At 36.8% G+C, this 23,298-nt stretch overlaps 1 protein-coding gene across 1 annotated transcript in view; it reads right to left on the bottom strand.

Annotated features, from left to right (window-relative positions):
• Positions 1 to 11,498, bottom strand: part of MNAT1 (MNAT1 component of CDK activating kinase) — a 2,168,423-nt gene extending 2,156,925 nt beyond the window's left edge. Inside the window, exon 1 of the mRNA XM_044074483.1 lies at positions 11,279 to 11,498. Within this exon, the coding sequence (XP_043930418.1) occupies positions 11,279 to 11,367 (89 nt within the window). The 5' untranslated portion in view covers positions 11,368 to 11,498. The remainder of the gene's footprint in view (positions 1 to 11,278) is intronic.
• Positions 11,499 to 23,298: the final 11,800 nt, after the last annotated feature.

Below are 23,298 nucleotides of genomic sequence, written 5' to 3' on the forward strand. Positions count from 1 at the left end.
CAATGTTCAATTATAGACACCGATGTATATAGTTTCACGATGTTATGAAGGTATTTCGTTTTAAGATTGTATATATGTTGTATATTCCTTTTTTCATGTACTGTTTTTAAAATATGTCATTTTAAACAAAAACAAAATAAAAAAAAAATAAAGAAAAAACATCTAATCTCTATTTGAACTTAAAATAGCCAGTAAAACCAAAAATAACAACAAATTGTTCTTTAACTCTATCAGGATGTTAAGAAATAATACCCACAATGTTCAGAGATACTCTCATTAATACTACCACACTTTAACCCAAAGGAAATAGCTAATATCATAGATAACAAATTTATGCAAATTTTACTCCACCCACAGTTACAGCTATTCCACAGATTCCACTGTTCCAGCCACCTCTTCAACTACAATGAAACAAGTCCTCTCAGCTCTCTCAAAAGCTAAGAACACCAAGTCTACAGACCTGACTAACATACCAGACTGCATGATTATCAGTACCAAATACGGCCTATACAACTGCCTACTTAACCTCTGTAATCTAAGCCTCTCCCACTAGAAAACACTCCTGAATCATGGAAACCAGACATTGTAATGCTTTTGCACAACAGTGGCCAACCACAGTCCCTGGTAACTGTAGACCTATTAGTGTCACTAGTCTCGTATATAAAGCTATGTAACATATTAACTCAGAACTCATTAATACGGACATTGAAAATCACTTATCCCTGAATACTCATCAATATTCAGCCTTGTCAAAGGGAAGGCCCTGCCTCCGTAATCTCATTAACTCCTTTGAAAAAGTTACAGAAGTAGTGGATAGCAGTTACTCAGTACATGCAGAATATTTGGACTTGGCCAAGGCCTTTGAGATTACACCCCATGCAAGCATTACTGACAGATATGAAACTCTGAATATAAATCCTATGTTGTTCAGCGGACATCTAACTGCTTGTCTACAAGCAAAAATGTTGTTGGTAGTATATCAAAGGGCTCAGTGCTGGGCCCTTTCCTACCTGGCATCTATTTCTGAGACCTTCAGGCAAAAACTCCTGGTCTAGGGTTATCTAAATTAGCAGACAACTGTAAATTTGAAATTCTTAAATCGATCGTCCACTTACTCATAATTGCTTCAACATGGATTCGCCCATATTATCAACTGGTGTGAGGCCAATGATCTCAAATTAAATGTGAAAAAAATGCAGTGGTAAACGAAACATTTTCCCATACCATAAAGTGACACACCTTTCAAGCAGACACTTTGCTAAGGGATCTAGGTATGCTCACTGATAATTCTTTATCTTTAGGCCATCTTGTTTCTGTAGAAGTTTGTAAAGCTTTCTGTCTCATCTATTTTCAAAAGTCATCTACTCGATCTAAAGAAGTCTTAATTCCTGTTTGCTAGTATAACATCAGTCTAATTATTAAACACGATGCTCCTTTCACCAGGTATTTGTCTAAACACATCATTCAACTTGAAAGATCTCAGAAATTCATATCTAAAACGATTCTTGGCCTCAAAAATCTTAGATATCAGGACAGACTGGCAGCCCATTCTCTCTACACTCAGTTTTTTACAGACTTCTCCATAGGGAATCAAAAACAGAAGGAGGTGGCTTGTAACATAGGAAACCAAGACTTCACCTGACCCTGAAGATAAAAATATATATTTAATAAGATAAGATACAAAGTACAAAACAAACACTCATACTAAGCACTTTCCTCTATACAAGACTTCAGAGCATGAGGCAGCAATGGAAAAGTCACAGTTTAAACATACAAACCAAACCAATCACAAAACAGACAAATAATCCTGTAATTATACAATTCTCAAGAACCATGAAAAATAATACTGGTGTTGCTTGTAGGAGGAAATGTTACATCTTAATGGATCTCCGTTTCAAAGCACTATTTAAATATACATATTCATTTAAACCTGGTTTTGTGGTGGCATTCAAACGAATTTACTAGAATAGTTCAAGATACCCCAATAAGGTTTTCCAATCATCACCCCTGGGGGTCAACAGTCACCTTGTCAATTACACTAAATTTAAACTTCATAGTAGATGTGCCAGTAAAATTTCTAGTGTGTTTAAAGATCGTGTTATTTCCTCTCTCTTAGAAATATCATGCAAATGCTCATAAATTCTCTTCTTTAAAGAGAGTTTGGTCTTCCCCACATAAAAGTCACCACATTCCTCGCACACACTAATGTACACTATCCCAGAAGTGGAACAGTTAGCAAAGACGGTGGTCACCAATCTACTCCTATGATAAATAACGGGAAATGTGTTACCATCCAACACATAACTAAAATAATTACCCATGTACCAGGTCTCTTCAAACTAACTATTCTATTACTCTCAGTAAACGGATCAAAACTGTATTTGAAATTAAGGCCTCTTTTAAAAACAAAAGAAGGCCACCCTCTAATACAGTTCAACAGCTACACATCCTGATCCAACATGTTCCCAGTTGCTACAAATAATATTCTTAATTAAAAAAGAAGAATTGTTGTATCTGAACACCATTGAGGTGTTGAATCTATTAGTCAAAGGGGATGTGGTTTCTGAGGGACAAGTGTCTACTATAGAGGGTGAACAGGTACCCAGTATAGGAGCATATCTGGAAAATCTACCCAGAATGACGTCCAAAATACATTGTTTAATTAGGTCATCAGGGTATTCTCTCTTTCTGAACATCGCACAAAGGGTGTCTAACTCAGTTTCAAAAAGTTTGTCATCAGAAACCATTCTAGATATTCTTACCATTTGACCCCTTACCAAATTGTGTTTTTCCTAGTGTGTGACAACTGTGGAAGTGGAGGTAAGAGGTCGAGAAGGTGGGCTTCTGAAAAATTCTGGACTGAAAACTGTTACTACTTTTAATAATAGTAATGACAAGATAACATCAAGATAATTCATTTGCTCAGTGGAAAAAGTATAAGTGAACTTCAAAAATACAATGGTATTCAAAAAACTCCAAAAGCTTCCCCTTAGTATCCACCCAAAAAATACAGATGTCATCTAAAAATGTAAAATAGGTGTTCTGACATTGAAAATAATTACAAGTAAAAACAAATCTCGTTTCCCACCCCCACTACCATGTTAACAAAACTGGAAGCACAAGCTGCCCCTTGCTACATCTTCAGCTGTTTTAAGTATTCTCCTTCAAAATACAAAAAGTTGTTGTTCAAAAAAATGACCATCAAGTCTACCATCAATTTAATTTTGTCCCTTTCCACAAATTCACACAATGAAAGGGACGCCATGAACCATTAAAGATCCACTTTGTACAGAATGCTTTCAAAAAGATCTATAACATCAACAGTTCCAAAGCTAAGGTCTTGGTGCCACAAGTCATGAGTAACATTTCTCAAAAAATTCCAAGAATCTTTTAGAATGGGGACAGAAGTTCAAAAAAAAGGTTTCAATTTCATATCCAAACACAATTCAATAGAGTGGGTTTTTGATCCATGGGCTGAAACAAACTGGTCTAAGGGGGGGGGGGGGTCTTGAATATCCTTGTGAACCTTTGGGATGCCAAAAACTGAAGGAACTCTGGGTTTGCTAGTATATGTAAAATTATATTCCTCAGTGGATAAGGAGTCCTCTATTAAAGCTTTATACAAAAAGGCATCTATTTTTCTGTAGACAATATACATTCCATTCAAAGACACCACACTATATTTTGGGTTGTCATGTAATAGGTTTAACATTTTACCTGAATACAGCACATTACCCATGACTACAGTGCCCCCACCTTTACCCGGCTTCATAATCCTAACTGAACAGTCCTGTGATAGATTCTTCAACAAACCCATCTCACCCTTTTTTAAGTTGAAATACTCTCTTTGGTGGATGGTTAAACAGTTCATACATCTCATTTTGACCAATCTTTCCAAAAACACTCAAAGTTGGGTACAGTGGGGGATTATAAGTGCTAGGAATAGACAGACTTCTGTCACCTGCCAAATCCTGTGATGGACTATCAAGAAATATATAAGGCAAGTTCAACTTCCTCACAAAAAATTTTAAATCCAAAACTATGTCCACCAAGTCCCCCCTCCACCCCCGGTTTCATAGGGAACTGTGTCTGGCCTTTAGAGCCAAGAAAAAGCTAACCATCTTTGTCCTCCTGTTGCTTTGCAGCACAAACAGTTCCTCAAAAACTGAGCTGAAGGAACTAGATCTTTATTAACAGATAAATAAAACAGATTGCCATGTTAGACAGACATTGAACATATCCTCCACCTCTGCAACAAAGTACAATGGATTAGTAGAGATAAAATCACTTTAGCTAGCAGTTCATTGGAACAAGAACACTCACCCATCTATCTGCTTAATAGGTTCATAGGTAGGTACTAGGCTATTGGCCCTAGGGCCTATACAAGTCTAGCCAAAAATGTACCCTGGCTTTCGCCACCCAAGAAAATTATTTTCCTGTGCCCCTGTCGAGCAAAGCCACATAAGTGATCCCTGGGGTGAATTTCCTATTTCCCATCCAATCATCAAGATTTTTCTTGAAGAGTGCTAATGAGGAGCTCTGTTTGACATAGATAGGTAGTCTGTTCCAGAGTATAGGAAGTCTCTGGGACAGGAATCTATCCTTCCAGTATGTTCTGTTTATTGTGGTGATGAGGTTTAGGTCCCTAGAGCATGTAGCTCAGAGGGATTGGGATTTCTTTAAGTGGAGCATGTCCAACAGCTCTGGGTTTGACATAGCTTTGTATGTTAGACAGAGATCGCCTATGCGACGGAGTAAAGCTGGAGTTTTATGAGACGGTCTGCGTAGGGCATCTGTTTGAGGCCAGTAATCCTCTTTGTGAGGTATTTCTGTGGCCTTTCCAGTTGTTGTAGATGTCTTGTGATGTACATACCAAAAGGGACGTTGTACTCCATAATGGGTCTAATGAGTGATGAATAGAGGGGAACAATGACCTCTTTTTTTTCTGGATGAGAAACCTTTTGTGATGAGGTGAGCCATGTAGAAGGATTTCCTGACCACTGTAGTGATGTAATTATCAACAGAGAGACTACTGTCCACCTGTGTCCTAAGGCCTCATCACATTTTTGGCATTAAGTAGACTACCAGCTATGTGGTAGTTCATGGGTACAGAGTTTTTACCAAAGGGGATGACAATACACTTTTTGGCATTGAGCTTCAGGCCATGGCTTTGACACCAGGCATCTGTCTCAGTGAGGCCCTTTTGTAGTATATCCACATCGTTAGGAGTTTCAATTACGGCTCCTAGTTTGCAGTCATCTGCAAACTTTGTTAGCCAAAGACCTTTTGTGTTAGCCTGTACTTCAGAGAAGTAGATACCAAACATGAGGGGACCCAGGACTGAACCCTGTGGCACTCCACTTGTCACTGGTCTGAAGTCAGATTTGGAGTCTGCTACTTTCACAGTGTGGGTTCTGTCCATGAGCCAGTTGGCAACCCATCTTGTGACATAGGGATTTATACCTAGTTTAGTGAGCTTATCTATAATCCCAGAGTGGGGGATGGTGTCGAAAGCCTTGGCGAGATTTAGATAAGCTGTGTGAACCACCTTACCCTCATCTATGGTTTTGGTGACTGCTTCAAAGAAGTCAATCAGGTTTAGGAGACATGATCTGCCTTTTACAAATCCGAACTGGGTAGGGTCCAGAGTTTGGAGATTACCAATGCCTTTGTTTGTGAGTTCCATGATGATACGTTCCATGGCCTTGCAGACCAGGCTCGTCAGGCTAATGGGGCAGTAGTTCCCGGGGTTCGTCATTGGCTCCCCCTTTATGGAGTTGGATAACCATCACGGTGCATCATTCAGTGGGCACAAAGCCTGAGGTGAGGCTATGATTGAACATGGTACTTAGGTAGGGTGCCAGTTCATTCTGTAGTTTGTGTAGAATGCAGCCTGGGATATTGCCAGGTCCCATGGATGCTGTGTTCTTGACTTTGGAGAGTGTGTTTTTTACCTGTGCAGCCATGATTACAGGAACTTTGCATTCTTCCGGTACAGAGATCGGCCCTCTAGGGGGTGAGAGGGGTGGTAAAGTTAGCACTGAACCTTCCAGGATGATGGCAATATCAGTTGGTTCTGTATATTTAGTGCCATTGTGCTGTAACTCAGAGCAGATCTGAGTGTTGCCATTGAGATTCTTGACATAGCTATAGAATGCTTTGTGGTTGTCTTTAGAGTCAGTGGCAATTTTGTTTTCGTAACTAGCTTTGGAGGATTTTATGAGGGATCTCAGTTTCTTACTGAGGTTGACCAGGGAGTTCCTCCAGTCATGGGATTTTACTCTTTTTTGCAACTGTTTCTTTCTTCTGTTGTAGAGTTTGTTTATGGCAGAGGACCACCAGATTGGCTTCCTTTTTTTTGGAGGATAGCATCTTGGTTCTATTAGGGATAGCAAGATCCATGCACTCATGTAAGTGCTTATAAAGTGCATTTGTGTAGGATTCAGCAATTGTATCTCTATTGTCCGTCTGCATGGGTGTCATGAAGTTTGCCACTTCTGTCTTAAGAAGTGTGAAGTTGGCTTTGGAGAAGTTTTTTACGGTGGTTTCCCTAATTGGGGGTGGGGGCGAGATGTGGATGTCTAGGGTGATTAGCTTGTGGTTGGATCTGACCAACGAGGAATTGACCTCTGGTGTGGAACACCAGTTGCCCATGTTGGTAATGACCAGGTCTAGGATATTGTTGCCCCTGGTGAGGGTGTGAATAAGTTGATCCAAGGCGTTAGAATTTATGAATTCCAGAAAACGTTGAGCAAAAGAGTTGGTACATGAGTAGTTTTTCCAGTTAATGGTGGGGTAGTTGAAATCACCCATTATTAGGGTGTTGGGTTGTACCCTAATACTTTCCAGTGTATCAAGAAATGAGGAGTGGGAATCCTGGAGCATGGTGGGGGGTCTGTAGCAAGTTACAATTTGGATTGCGGTCTTGCCCAGAGTTAGTTGCACTTGGATAATCTCAGATGCATTATGCTGTGCAACTAGCCTGGAAGTGTGGATATCCTTAATGAATATGGACACGCCTCCACCTTTAGTGCTTCGTTCCGGGTTAGGTGGCCGAAAGGTGTGGTATGAATTATAGCCTGGTAATGCAGGGGTGCTCTCTGGAGCTTTGAACCAGGTCTCTGTCACTGCACAGATGTCGATGTTCTCCATTTTAAGGAGTGCCTCGAGTGAGTGCATTTTGAGGTTTAGACTTCTAGCATTGAGTAGCATTACCCTCAGATTTTGCTTGCTTGTACCGGTTACGGTGGTGAATGTGTCATTTGAAATTTGCCTAAAAAAGGCACTATAGGGGTGGCAAGAGCCTTAGCCAGTATCCGGAATCCCAAGGGCGACAGGTGCAGGCCATCTTTGGCAAAGCATCGTGGTCTGTCGATCATGTCGTCCCAAGCAGACAAATACTGGATCCCCTTAGAATGACACCAGAAGCTTAGTCAATTGTTGAAGTCAATCATTTTGTCCTTGTACTGTGGTATCACTCTGGGTGGTGGCAGGATGCTACTCAGGGCTAGGGTCATACCTGCCTGGGCTACAAGATCGGAGAGCTCCTCCATGTCTCTTTTCATGTAGTCCAGTGAGGTATGTCTCAGGTCATTCACACCAACATGGACAATGACAGTGTCATATTTGTACTTGTTGTGGAGTGACCTGAGTACGTGCGTTATGTGGCGGATCCTGGCACCTGACAGGCAGCTGACAGTAACTTTCTCCTTGTTTAGCCTGGTGAGTGGAACATCAGTGTGCCTGACTACAGAGTCACCTATGACTAGAGTGTTGGGTGCGTTGTTATGCCTTATGGGCTGTGGTTGAGTGGCACACTGAGTTTGTGGGCTATGTGTCATTTGGGTTGTGTTGGGGGGGTGGAGTTTGCTTGCATTTCTGCTTTGGAGGTCCCTGATGCTTGGGCAGGTTTTTACTGAGAGCCTCCGTGAATGTAGGTGTGTGTTTTGTGTTTCTATGTGTGTGTTTTGGTGGTGTAGGTTTTGAGGGACTATGTAATGAGTGTGGTGTGGTGCAAGTGCTTACCTTCTCCTCTTGACTGTCTAGTTCAGTCTTGGGTGAAGAGAGCTTTGCTTCCAGTTTGGCTATATAAGTGCATCTCTCACAGGTTGTAGTGTTTGGTGGTAGGAGGAGAGGGTTGTCTGTGTACATGAGGCAACTGCTGCATTGCCCCAAGATGCCCAGATTCATCAGGTACACAGGAGAAATCACTGGGAGCTGACCCTTAGACATGCCTGGATAGGTGCTTATTTATTAAGTACTAAAAACTGCTTTCCTCTAGACAAGTAAGGAAAGTTGAGTGCTGTAGTAATTTGCAGTTTATTTAGTGCTTACAACAAGTTCTGAACAAGTGCTGAGTTCAAAGAAACAGATTTGATTGCTGAAACTAGAAAACTGGCTAGTTCTAAAAAACAAAATTAAGCTAGAAGGCTTCTCTCTAACACAGAAAAGCTTGGGGGCTCAGAAGCCTACAAACAGTCTAGACCACTTACAGGAAAGGCAGGGAACAAGCTTAATTTTTTTTTTCTTTCCCAGATGCTGTCTTTGTACTGAAATCAGAATATGATCTGACTGCACTCAGTTGAGTGAGCAAATGAGATGGGCCCAGAAGGAGTATCCAAACACAAATTTACCAGAGGGGCGGGCAGTTTCAAAGCCACCAAGATTAACACCAAAACAGAAACAGGGAGGGTGGATGGGGAACTAACTGAAAAAACAGAGTCAAAACTTCCACTTCAGTTAATATTCAATGCAACACAAATAAATCAATTAAAATGCTGTATTATTTGAATAAAAAGTGAAGATAAAAAGTATTTAAATTCTCTTATACATTCAGTTAAATATAGCTAGATCTTAGCCAGCCAAAGCTGAGGTTTTAAGCAAAAAATATTTCAAAATGTACCACTTAAATAGGCAGTGACAGGATATCAATGAATGATATCCTACTGAATAAACTACTGGAAACATCAACAGGGTGACTTTCCTGTTAGTTATGTCACCCTCTGCATCACAGGAAGGATCCCAGACTTCACTCAAGCCCTGTGGATTACTTCTGTTTTCCACCTTTGGAACAACATCACTGCATATCAGGCAAAGTAGCACCCTTGTCACCTTCAAGACAAACCTAAATAACTGAATAGGCAGCCTCATATTCTCCTCTATCTCTGTCTTGTAAATCTCTCTCTCTGAGGCTGGAAGAAACTTTAAAATTTGGGTTACTGGCTAGGCTTGCAATACCCTACACAGATGTATTACATAGTATATACCAATGAACCTAAGGCTATAATGGTCATTGTGTCCCCACATTCCCTTTAAATACCCAAAGGAGCCTCCCCCTATTAAGACGACTGATGTATCAAAGCAACCAGAGGCACCTGAGCAGTTCTAACTTCCACTAAGTTCACCACTGACCTTAAGCTGGAAGCAATCATTGAATCCCCAAATGATGCTGACATCCTACAAACAATCCTAAAAATGAAAACAACTGGTGCCAAAACCATGGTCTGAGACTAAATGCTAAAAAATTCATAATCATCCCCTTCAGTAAATCAGATATCCTTGCAAATTAGAATATTAATAACATACCTGTAAACGTAGAGAGAAAGATAACCTAAACCTTGATCACTTGGTAGCTACAGTAGTGAGGAAATCCTTCTTTGTGGCTTAATTTATAAGTAAAGGCGTGGCATAAAGATCAAAGGAAATTATAGTGCCATTGTACTCAGCCCTTATCATGCCCATAATCAAGTACAATGCTCCCTTCTGCATATTCCTAACCAGGCACTTACACCAACTGGAGCATCCTCAGTGGTGTCTCACTTAAAAAAAAAAAAAAGGCGTAAGACACATGTCTAATGCAGACTGACTAAAGGCCCTATCCCTTTACTCCATCATATATTGTTTAAGGAGAAGTGACTTATGCCTCACCAACAAGGCATTCTCTAATCCAGCCTTGACAAAAATGTTACATATTTGCAAGAAAAATTATACAGGGGTTACGCATTCCATGGACTCTTAACAGAACTTGCTGAAGAGACAGATTTGTATCCAAAGGCTACTTTGTCTATGGAATAAACTTCCCATCTTTGTAAAACAAAGCCCATCCCTCACTCTCCTCAAAAAGAATTTGGATAAATGGATGGGGAACCGCAAATTCACTCCTGTGGTACTTCCCATGTCTCTTATGGACAGAGACAGTCTGTAAAATGACTCAAGGCTCCAAAACCCAAAGATCCACTACCCTGATACTATTCCATCCCTTATCTGCAGAATTAAGATATAATACTGTCACGTCCAGGGTATTACTGGCTATGCTTGTAAAGGCTCTTGTGCCATTAGCCTAGTAATCACCTATGAACATATGAGGTACCAGAAAAGCCCACTCTCCACATTTTCTCCAACATCTATATGTTTGTAAGCATCAGTACAAAACAGACGCATAATAGCTTGCAAAGAATCAGGGACAAATCCAGAAATAATCAAGGATACTTTTAAAATATTAGTACAATTATCCTGGACATTAACTGACTAAGGGAATGTGAAATATTATACATTCTCTGAAGTAAAGAAGTCTAGAACTCTAATGGTTATCATTATTTATTAAGGGTAATGCACCACCTTTTCTCCAAAAGTCACCAATTTGTTGAAGGATTAAGAGGGAAAGAGAGAAAATTTGGTTCAAAATCAGACAGTTGAGAAATATGGGACACATTTACAAAAGATATTATAAAAACAAAACTGTAAATGAAAACAATAAAGTCATCGATCTAGCAAATCCGCAGTCATTTACTACACCCAAGCCTGCTTCACTGGACAGAGTAAACTTTACAGATGACAAACAAGTTTAAAGCAAAAACTAAGACCCTTCCAGAGCGGAGTCTGAGTCATTCTTCTTCTTTCAAGACTCTTGAGTTGCTATGCTAGCTAGGTAACTCAGTACCTACATCCGTTCATTCACATCATTCTGACATGAAAATAAATACACATTACTGGTGACGAGAATAAATTAAATTCCTCAGGTCGGTAGGTAGATAATTTCTGGAACAAATATTGGCATAGGCAGTTTGTTTTCTTGGCAACTGCACATAATTAGCATTTTATTGCAGTATTCTCACAGAAATATTCTGATTACAGTAATCCTATAATCAGCTCCCGTGCAACAGTGCCACTATAATGTCACGTTCATCTCGGTTTTACTGAAACAATACCAATGATAAAAGCATGTGTGATGTGCAATTTAAATACATACTGAAGTACTAGTGAATGGAAGTCAACTTACAAAGTATGTCCACAAACATTAACCATCAACTTGAGAGACGGGTTCCTGTACTTTGTGGTTTTACACCGAGGGCAGCTTTGATCATCCATACCACAAAATAATGTAAACTAATTGACATAAACTAATTTTGAAAACCTTAATAATATTCCTAGTACAAATACGTTATTATAACATGATCAGTCCAACTAAAAATGTTGCCCGATGTAAAATGCGAATAGTTAAGCGACCGTTCCGGGACACTTTACAAACGGAAGTTCTCTCAGAGGTTAGTGAGCGTAATGAGTCTTTGAGTACTGAACTCAACTAATTAATTTCTAAACGAAGAAGCTGTTGAAAAAAACATACACTGAAAATAAATGGGAAAACACTGTTCCTTGTTTTAGTAATGATATTAAAAATCAAAGCGTGAGCAGCTAGAGAGTTACAAACGTGGCTTTTCAATATATATTTTGCCTGCATTTTTCTTTCTTGACGTAGCAATTACACTCAAAACTGACACTGCAGTTCTGAGTTGTTGTTTGTGGGGTAGAACATGTTTGGTTGTGGGAAGGACCGGTTAACCAAAATACTTATCGATTTTTGTCTTATCTAATTAGCTTATTTGCCGCTTATTTCAGATGAACAGTTATGACTTTTTATTAATTGGGAAACCGGTTAGTTTTGGGTGACATTTCTGCTGTTACTGTCAGCTAACAGCGTTAGCCTGTTGCTATCAAAAGTACAGCATATTACTAATGCTGAAGTCACTAGCACATCCAGGTAGCAACAACCGTCTTTGCTGTACCCAAATGAACACACGAATGGGGAGGGGGTGAGTAATACATACAAATATGTGGGTAATGTATGTGTGTAGGTATTGACACATACATATACCCCTACTCCGATATAGTTGTCGACCTCCCATCTACAAAATGTAACTTCAACTAGGAAGCTCACTGTATGGCTAAAATGAGTTATTTTGTACTCATAAAATGTTGATGAAATAATATAATCCAGTATTATTTACTATGGATATCCGTTAAGACATTCTGAACAGTGAATCATGTGTTACAGACCCTTATAATGTGGAACTGCGGGAAACATGGACTCCTTTATCAGAATGAGTAACAGTCCTTGAGGTGCACGGTGTGCCTGTGCAAACTCTACAATCAGCAGCAGTTTCCAGTAGTAAATAATAGTTTGGTAGCCTCTAGCCAATGGAGCCCAGTCTGAGATCTCACATGGGAGAGGCTGGTAAGGATGTTACCCACTATGACCTTTAGGGCTTTTTAAGTTAAAATACACGTATTTCAAGGAAAGAAATCCACCCGTGTACCAGCAGCTAACTCAAGTCCTACTGTTGTTAAATGTTTCCCTGAGCAACTAATAATAATTAAGGATGCAGAATTCTCCTGCAGATGGTGATGGCATTACACTCCACTTAGCCTGAGTACACCACACTGCAATAACTGAAGTGGCAAATCAAGGTGTGCTCCATCAGTGGTAAATGACTGGTTCTTAAGATATAAATAAAATTGATTAATGTAGGAGAAACTAACCAAAAAGGGAGATGCTGCAGGCATATAACTTTTGCACTGTTATCCTGATCCACTGTCTGCTGATTCACCAAAGCTGTGCTGATCTTCAAGGAAGATTGTTGATAAATTAAGCTTGGCTGATGATATGTGCACTACCAGGACATCAGTTTTGCCTCTATTAAACCATACATCACTAACAGCTATTAGTATCACAGACAAAGGTGTTTACTCCAAGGAGGTGCAAGAGAAATAGAGCTTGGCATTGTCTACATACACAGAGATAATAATACAGTCTCTACTCCTGTATATTTTCAGTTGTTTGTGATAGATTGACGCTAAAAAGCAATGATGACAATATGAGTTGCGGTTTAATAGAATGGCTCTTGAGTAGCATCCATCCTTCAAGAAACTGGTCAAGTAGATTAGGGCTACTCTGTTCAGTGCACAGTTCTTATGAAGGAACTTTGTTAACTTTGATGAGGTCATGTTGGAAGCTGTGGGGGTACTGTTATAGTAGGTTATTTTTGCAAGCTCTGTAAATGAGGTGGTGGTGACTTCCATACTAAAAAGATTCTCATTGGAATGCTCTCAATCCCTTAACTACAGAGTTGCCTTCAGTCTTCCCTTTTGAAATAAGGTTATCAAGAAAGTGGAGGTTTTGTAACTGGTGAACTGCCTAAATATTTATTATACCTATTTTCTTCTGTACTTATCCTGCCTGTGGCTGAAGTATGAGTATTTCAGTCCAATTCAACCCACTTATCAAAACAAACAAACACTGATATACAAGCAAAAGGCATAAAAATAAATTAATGAATAAAACAATCAAGCATCACTTTAATAAGTCTCATTAGTTGCATATTTTTACGCAATGGAACGTAAAAATAAAGTTTAAAATATGTGTTTTCATTTGTACTACTTTACTGGGAAGTTTGTATCAATTTTAACATGGTTATTTTTGTATAAGCAGGAAATTATGTAATTTAAAAAAAAAAACAGGAAATGATGTTCTGTGCTTGTACCATGTTTAGTATAAATTAAGTGTAAAACAGACTGACTTTATTCTGATGAAGTCTTCCAGTAAGATGAAAGCACTAAATCTTGTAACTTTGTGGAATAAAATAGGAGAAAAACTGCTGTTTGTGCCATTGCTGGTGGTGTTTTTTTTCCAGATTTGGTGCTGGTTCTTGAGTTTACTTCATTTATTTGTTTTATCTGTCCTGGAATTTGATCCTACTTTTGACCCTTTTGGCCAAGAAAAGGCTGCATAGCAAGGTATTGTAGTCCTGCCAAATTTCACTTCCACAGGGATCATAAACTTATTGAGTTTCTTGGGTTGTAGGCATACTGTGCAGAGACAAGCCAGCTCTGCTCTCACATATGACAACTGACTGAACAGCTGGGAATGCATTGACATTAATGTGATACTTCACAGTCGTACTTAAAAAGTCAGTTTCATTTCTAGAAAAAAAAGCTCATTATTTCTATAAAGGAAGGCTAAGTGCAGAAAGCTGTGTGAATCACTTTAAAATATTGACACTTGTCCAGATATTCTGAAAGCAAGTAGTAATTTGTAATACTGCCAGTTTACATAAACGGAAAGAAAATCCTGCAGGAAAGGTTAGGGTATTATAATCTCATCTTCTTGAGACAAGAAGTTCATTGGGAGAAAGAGAAAGTTCAGCCAAAAACAGAATTATATTAGTATGTCTATCACATCTGGTCATTTAGGGCTAGAACAAAATAAAATCACAATGATGTAATAAAACTATTTTTTCAGTCTACGTATTTTGGACATTTAATTACAATATCCTTGGAATAAATTTGGTTAAAGTTGTATATGTTTCTGGAAGCATGATGTCTATCCAAAAATGACAAAATATGACAAAAGTGAGAGGTGAAAACAATGATAATAATGGCATACATTAAGGGATGAGCATAGGTTATTTTGCTACTCAAAGTGAAAAGAACTGAAAATTGTATGGCCTCTACCCCTGAGAGGTATTGACAGAAAATCTGAAGACCACACCTCATGAAATCTGCTTCCGTGTATGGAGATACACAAAGCCACAACAGTGGACACACATATATGCAAGTAGCTCAACTCTGTCCTCTGACTGCTCCTTGCTTAAAGAAAATGCACAACAATAAAGTAATATAAAATGTGTGGCAAACCCTTTCATGTGAAGAAGAAATAAGGGATCTAGGGACCCAAGTCGATAGCTTTCCTTTGATAACCATGTTGCCAAAGTGGTTAGAAAATCCTTCTATGTGACCCATCTGATCACGAATGGGTTCACATCAAGATCTAAGGATGTAATGGTGCCCCTCTACTCTTCCCTCATCAGACTCATTATTGAGTACAATGCACCAATTGGAATGTACCTGGCTAGACATTTCCAGCAGCTGGGGAGACCACAGAGGTACCTAACCAAGAGGATTACTGGCCTCAAACAGTTGCCCTATGCAGCACGATTGAAAAAGCTAAGACTGTTCTCTGTTGCATACCGCTTTCTCAGAGGCGATCTCTGTCTAACATACAGAGCCATGTCCAACCCAGAATTGTTGAACATGCTCCATCTTAGCAAAACCAAATCTACTTGAGCTACATGCTCTAGGGATGTAAACCTCAACACAACAATGAATAGAACATGCTGGAGGGATAGATTCCCTTCGCAGAGACTTCCATTACTATGGAACAGGGTCCCGATCTACATAAGACAGAGCCCCTCATTGATGTGTAAATATGTTTAGTGTTATTGACTTGGTTTTAGTCCTTTCAAGGACTATATGAAAAGTTTATTCTGCTAATTTCAAGTTTTTGGTAACCAAAAATGTTAATTCTATTATGTTTATTCTTGATCTTCCTTTGTCATTAGGGGAATGGTGGGCAGGCACTAGGGTAAGGATGAGGGAAGTGTGTACATTTAAAAGTACTTTTTCTTTGAGGTTATTTTTAACAATGAGCTTTTATTTAAACATAGACCAGATTAGTTATGTTCTTTTTTTTTGGTATTATTTTAATTATGTTCAGGACATTACACCATATTTACATCACATCAATATCAACCAGTTACCTTACTCATGACAAATTACTTAATAATTGATTCCTGGAATGTTAGAGGAATCCAAAGTAAAGCCAAAAAATCTTTATTATTTCATTTGATATTTAAATCACAAGCCAATATATGTTTTATTCAAGAGACACATATCCCTCGGGATGACTGGGACAAGGGGAAAAATAAAAAATGGATCAAGAAGATAGTAGCTTCTGGGGATACTTCTAACTCTCGGGGAGTAGCTATAATTATTAAACAAAAATTCATAGGGAACATCATTGACGAGAAATATGACAATGAAGGTAGATGGTGCCTGTTTACTGCTACTATTCATAATCTGGATAAACCACTTTTGGTTCTAAATCTATATGGTCCTTGTTGTCAACAACATTTTTTTATCTTAAAAATGTATAATATACTCACTTGTTATAAAGACCACTACATTATAGTCAGGGGAGATTGGAATGCCGTAATAAACCCAGAAATTGATCGCACTAGTTGTTCCTCTTCTTATAACCATCAGGCATCTCTGGCTCTTAATGATTTAATCTTGGAACATAATTTAATTGATCCGTTGCATACTATAAAAATCTCAAATAAGCAAGATATTTACGCATATTATTCAAAATGCTATCGTTCATGGTCTAGATTGGATTTTTTTCTGGTTTCTAATACTATTTCAAAATTTATTTTGGATTTTAATATTGAACCCAGATATTTTTCGGATCATTCAAGAATTTTATTAAAACTAAACATTACGCATAATGTTGAAAATAGTATCAACATAAACAATTGGACACTGAACAACAATTTACTCTTAAATAAAGATATATGTAAATGGTGTTCAGAAACCATTCATGAAATGGAAAATGATCTAGACTTAACAGGTATTCCTTACGATATTCAATGGGCTGCTTGCAAGGTGAGATTAAGAGGAATGTTTATTAGTAAGTCCACATACCTTAAAAACATTACAAAAAGAAAGAAGAGATTTTAAAATCTAGAATTCATTCTCTCGAAAATCAGTTTAGACTGAATCAAGATCCTAGTTTTGAAAAGCAAATCATAGATTGTCAAAAAGAACTAATCTTACTAAATCAAAACAATCTCTCTTTAGTAGATCAAAGACTGTTAGCTACATATTCAGAATGGGCTCAAGTTCCTTCTAAAACCTTGGCTAGAATAATTAAAAATAATTTTGATAAGCCAAAAATTTCATCTTTATTGCACAAGAATAAACTATATAACACAGATAAAGAGATTATTCATCTCTTTACACTACTTTATACAGAATTATACTCAAAACCATCTAATTCGTTGGGTGATAGTCATATAAAAAGCTTTCTAAGTTCTTTAAATTTCCCCAAGTTAAATGAAAATCAACAAAGATTGCTTTATGCTCCTCTAACTTTTCAAGAGATTTCAGAATCAATTGATAGACTTAAATCTGGTAAATCTCCTGGTCCAGATGGGTTTACACCGGAATTCTTCAAATCCTTTAAGTCGGTAATCGTTCCCTTTCTTTTTAAAGTATACAACTACATAAAAATCAAGGACATTTCGGATATTCATTGGAATACATCCAAAACTATACTAATTTTGAAAAATAATAAAGAAAAAACAAACCCTTCTAATTATAGACCTATTTCTTTAATAAATTTAGACATAAAGATTTTATCATTTATTTTGGCTAACAGATTGAAACAGGTTCGACCTTCAATTATTTCCCAAGACCAATCAGGGTTTATGTCTCACAGACATGCTTGGGATAACACACTGACTTTATAATCTATTATCCATCTTATAAAAAATGATCCTAACCCAATATATGCACTGATTCTTGATGCATCAAATGTTTTTTTTGATAGAGTCTGTTGGAATTTTCTTTTTCAGACTATGTTATGCTTCAATTTTCCTTTATAAATTTCTTAAAAACTTTATACAAAGATATGTTTACCAGACTTTATATTAATGGTTACACATCTTCCCCTATAAAGATTACCAGAGGCACGAGGCAAGGTTGTCCATTGTCCCCTTTTCTTTTTAATATATATTTAGAACTGTTACTGTTGTTTATTACTCAAAACACGTTTCATAAGATCCCTAGGATTCTTAATACAAAAATTTATTTTTCTGCCTTTGCTGACGACCTAGTATTATACTTTCAAGCTCCAATATCTGACCTTAGAAAAATAACAAATTCTATTGAACGTTTCTCTCTCGCTTCGAATTATCTTATTAATCCTTCAAAAACACATATTTTTCCTTTAAATCACATGGTTCATAAATCATACTTGTTTTCTGATTCACAATTCCAGATTACTTTTGGTATGAAATATTTGGGAATTAACATGGAACACAATAATCATTCCTCTTTTCAAAACAACGTAAGTAAAGTTTGGAGCTCAATAGTATCTGACATAACTAGATGGGAGCACTTAAATCTATCACTTTTATCAAAGGCTGCTATAATTAAAATGAACATTCTTCCAAAATTTTTGTATCAATTCAATTCTTCTGATCAGATAATTCCCAGGTCTTTTTTTGAGAAAGTAAATAAAGAGTTAGCTAAATTTTTATGGTTCCCCAAATCGGTTAGGATCTCTTATTCTAGACTATCAATTTCTAAAGATAAAGGTGGTTTGGGATTACCAAACTTCTTCCTTTATTATTTAATTGTTTCAACAAACAAGCTATTAACTATATCTAAATTTAAAAATAGTAGTAGTATTCAGTATCCCTTATGGGTTAAGATTTGGTATTATTACATTATATCTAAAAACATAAACCCAGAAGCTATTCCTTTTATTTCTTTAGATATGAAGAGCACCAGTAAAATTTCTATCTTTCTTAAACAAATGATTAAAGCTTTTCAAGCTTTACTAAAATTATGTAATCTTGATAAGTTTTTTCACCTTTTTCAACCACTTCATCTAAATCCTAATATAATGTTAGATAACACACCATTTAACCTAACAAATTATCCTCTAATAAAAAATTTGAAAGTCTGGGATATCCTGAAATATAAAGACTTGTCCCTAATAGATTGGCGTAAAATTCTGAATGTCAGTTGGAATTATTCTACAATTCTACGCCAATTAAGAGAAGTAATTATGGGTACGTATGAACCCATAGAACCTACAGAACATGAGTTAAATAATTTAAATACGATAATTAGAACATTATCGTCATCAGTTAAAATGTTATCAAAATCTTACAAGCTGATAAAGAATCTAGTGCTAGACCAGAACTGTCTCTTGTCAAATATCTGGTTAAAATATAATTCTCAAATAACTGAGAATCAAAAACTTTTGGCAATCAGAAATACTCGGGAATTTACTCCATTTAAGAAATTACTGTACACACAATTAATGATTAACAATGATGCTTATTATACACCATATAAATTAAATAAATTTAATGCTAGTAAATCCCCATCATGCACATGTTGTTCCTATCCCCAAGTTGACCTCTTACATATTCTGTGGTATTGTCATTTTTCCCATAAACTATGGACCTCTTTGAAAGTAAGATTACAGAGAATGGGGTATCATAAATCTACGCTGTCCTGGGAAATTGCTATACTTCATATACCGATAATCTATCTTTCAAAATTGGATACTCATGTTCTTATTTTTATTTGCTCTTTAATAAAACTTTACATAACTCAAAATTGGCTTGATCGTACCAAATTAAACTGGGATACTTTCCAAAAAATGGCTTACTTATATATTGATGCTCAAAAAAATATGGTTAAGAGTCCTAAAAAAATGGCTTTAAAAAACTTAGTACTGGAGAAGGTTTTAAACATTATTAATAATTAATGCCGTTAAGTCTTTATCTGGTCTTGGTGTTTAGTATAATTTTTACACTCATAAGTTAAATTATATCAATGCTTAGAATTTTTTTCAATTTATCATTTATTTTCTGGTTACCTATTGTATATATTGTATATATTGTGTGATGTTATTTTTATTTTCTCTCTCTCTTCCTAATTTCTATAAGAGTTGCAATCTGTTTTAACAAAGTTGTTTATATTTATTCAACTCCTAATGTATTGTTTATAATTCAATAAAAAGTTTTTTTTTGAGAAAAAAAAAGACAGAGCCCCTCACTATCACTCTTCAAGAGGAACCTTGATGAGTGGATGGGTAACAGAAAGGTCACACCGGGGATCACACCAACAGCACTACTAGATAGGGGCCAAGGGTACTAGCTGCTAGTACAAGGGTCTAGGGAACTACTAAAGGGGCGGTGAATACCGCACAATGTGGCTGGACTAATATATGCCTTCGGACAGATAGCCCAGTACCAACCTATGAACCTATGAACCTATGTCAAATGTTATTTGAGTAATACATGAAAACTTGCTTGAGAGTTGCTTTTCACTGAGATTTAAGAGGTGATTTTACCCAGTAGGGAAATGTCATTTTATACAGGAACATCAATTTCTTGAATGTCTGATGATTATCAACTCTATAATACTGGCTTGGCTGTTCCAGTCATTGCCAAATAATACTTGCTGTATTGGGTGGAGCTGGAAAATATGATTCTCTTTTTTACTGTACATGACATTGCTAGATAAAATACAATGTGTGTGTGTGTGTGTGTGTGTGTAGTACAACATATTAATATACACAAACATAAACACACACACAAATATGTACATACAGCAGTAGTTTGCAGTGTCAAATAACCGTCTTTAACAGTTTTTCAGGTTTAAATACATTTATTTACAAAGGAAAATGAAATTGTCATCTTATTTTTGCCAAATATGTGAAGTAACAGAAACAGGAAAACAAATCAGCTTTCCCAAATTAGTCTTTACACAGTCCTCACAGAACATGTGCTCCACTCTAGAGTGGTCTAAAACAATGCATACAAAAGATCAGTCTCTTTCCAAGCAAACAGGTATTTTCAGATAACATCATAACTTTCTTCAGCAAACAGGATAATCATCTTTATCCCTTCTTGGCTTCAGGGATATCCTTCCAGCTTCATATTTCAAGGGCACCTACTAAAACCCCCTCTAACTCAATGCAGAGTTTTCTCTCCATTCATGAATTAGTTATCTGACCTTAGAATGTGGTGATCCTGATATAGCTCCTAAAAGCAACCAATTCCAGAATTCCCAACTGTCACATGCTCATTGTCAAAAGGCAAAGGCAATCATATTTGTGCTTCAACAATGTGTTTCTCTGACTCAACAGCCACTATATCACAATACATACATGTCTCTCTCTATGTATGTGTGTGTGTGTGTGTGTGTGTGTGTGTATGTATATGTGTGTGTGTGTGTGTGTGTGTGTGTGTGTGTGTGTGTGTGTGTGTGTGTGTGTGTGTGTTCTTTAACAACCAACAGGTGGCTCAGTGGTGCAGCGGTTACCATTGTCGCCTCACATCAAGAGGTCCTCTAGTTCGATTCTTGGCTGGAGTGCCTTCGGTGCAGAGACTACATGTTCTCCCTGCATTCATGTGGGTTTCCTCTGGGGTACTCCGATTTCCTCCCACATTTCAAAGACATGCATATAGAGCATTTCTCCTTGGGCCTCTGCTGCAAATTGGCTCATCCCAAGTGGGACTTTCCCTGTGAACAAATATTAAATAAACAAATAAGATAAATAAACATGCATCAGCAGTGTTTCTTCCTGAGCCTCCGCTTAAAATATGCTCTGTCCTAGTCGGACTTTCCTAGTCAACAAATGTTAAATAAACCATCTTTGTGTGTGTGTGTGTGTGTGTGTGTGTGTGTGTGTGTGTGTGTGTGTGTGTGTGTGTGTGTGTGTGTGTGTGTGTGTGTGTGTGTGTATATATATATATATATATATATATATATATATATATATATATATATAAGTTTACTATCATAATGTTGAAGTGGATTTGGTTAAATCCACTTTGACGAAGTACAGAGGTCGAACGATGACATTGTCAAATTCCGATATTGTTATTACAAATCTTGCCCCTTTCTCAACCCATGTTAACACTTGTTCAGAGGTCGAATTCTGGATTTAGTACAACAATATCAGAATTCGGCATTGTGATGTTTCACGGACATGGATTGATGAGAGGATCATTCGCCTGAGTCCACTTCAACATTATGATAGTAAACTATATATATATATATATATATATATATATATATATATATATATAAAATGTGTGTGTGTGTGTGTGTGTGTGTGTATATATATATATATATATATATATATATATATATATATATATATAAATTAATCACAGACCTAAAGAGGTGAACTAACTAGACATAATCTGCCTGCAGTATTTACTTGTTTACAACCTAATCATGTCATCTTATTTTTATCTGTAGTCTGAGCAGATCAGCAATTAACCAGATGAGATTAGAATAATGAGAAATGGGAGAAAGCAACCATGTCGTTAAATAGCAAAAGTTAACAAATATACTACAAAAGTAACCACTAATCAGAACTAAGCACTAACTCCACTTGAATTCTAAAACCCATTAAGAAACAAAGCTAGTAATTAAAGAATAGATTACAAAACTAAATGAAATGCAAATATAAACTTAGACCATCACAGTCCCATAGTAAGATTAAGCTGTTACCTAAGCACACTAGAAACACACTATGCTAAGATTAATAAAACTACACTAACTCAAAACACATAATTATTATTACTGCACAATGAATTTAATTAAATTAAAATACATAATGCCCATACAAAGTCACAAAAGGGGCTGCTGTGGCAACTAAAAAAATGCTCACAAATTAGAAAAGAAATAACTTTCCATAAAAATTAGCAGTTAAAAATGAGAGAGCTAAAAACTGTGGCAAATGGCAACTTTATAAGGAAAGAACAGCACACCCATACCTCTCTGATAACCAATGGCTTATAAAAAAAAAAAAAAAACAGACTAATTGTATGAAACATTTGGAAATATCAAACACTGGTGTTTAAGAATAAAAGAAAAAAAATTCCTTCCCTTGAAGATATCCATATGATGTCAGCAAAGAACGATGGATAATTAAACATCTCCCTACTCTAGGAGAATATATTAACCTGGAATAGCCATTAACGATCTTCTGAGCATATCTCGCTAAGTTCTTTGACAGCCAGCTTCATCTATTTAACTTGATGGTTATTCTGAACAACACATTGTATAATTCTACCTGTCCATAAACAATGGAGCTCAACCATGATCCCAGTATATGCCTCTCTATAATTACAACTCAGAATACGACCCTTAATGAAACCCACCAGAAATTTAGTTATTAAGCATAGCAATACCAGTCAAAAACACAGTTAGTATATATCTATAATTATATACATATATATAAAATAATTGAACGCTGTGTGAAAAATCAGTATCCTGCCTAATAAAATGCTAATCTAATGACCTCAGGAAATACATCAATTAATCAAAAATCTCTAAAAACAGCAGTCAGAGAAACAAGATAAAAAT

Source organism: Protopterus annectens, chromosome 6.part0 (assembly GCF_019279795.1).
Source record: "Protopterus annectens isolate FY-2018-M chromosome 6.part0, PAN1.0, whole genome shotgun sequence".
In the NCBI taxonomy this organism is placed as follows: Eukaryota; Metazoa; Chordata; order Ceratodontiformes; family Protopteridae; genus Protopterus; species Protopterus annectens.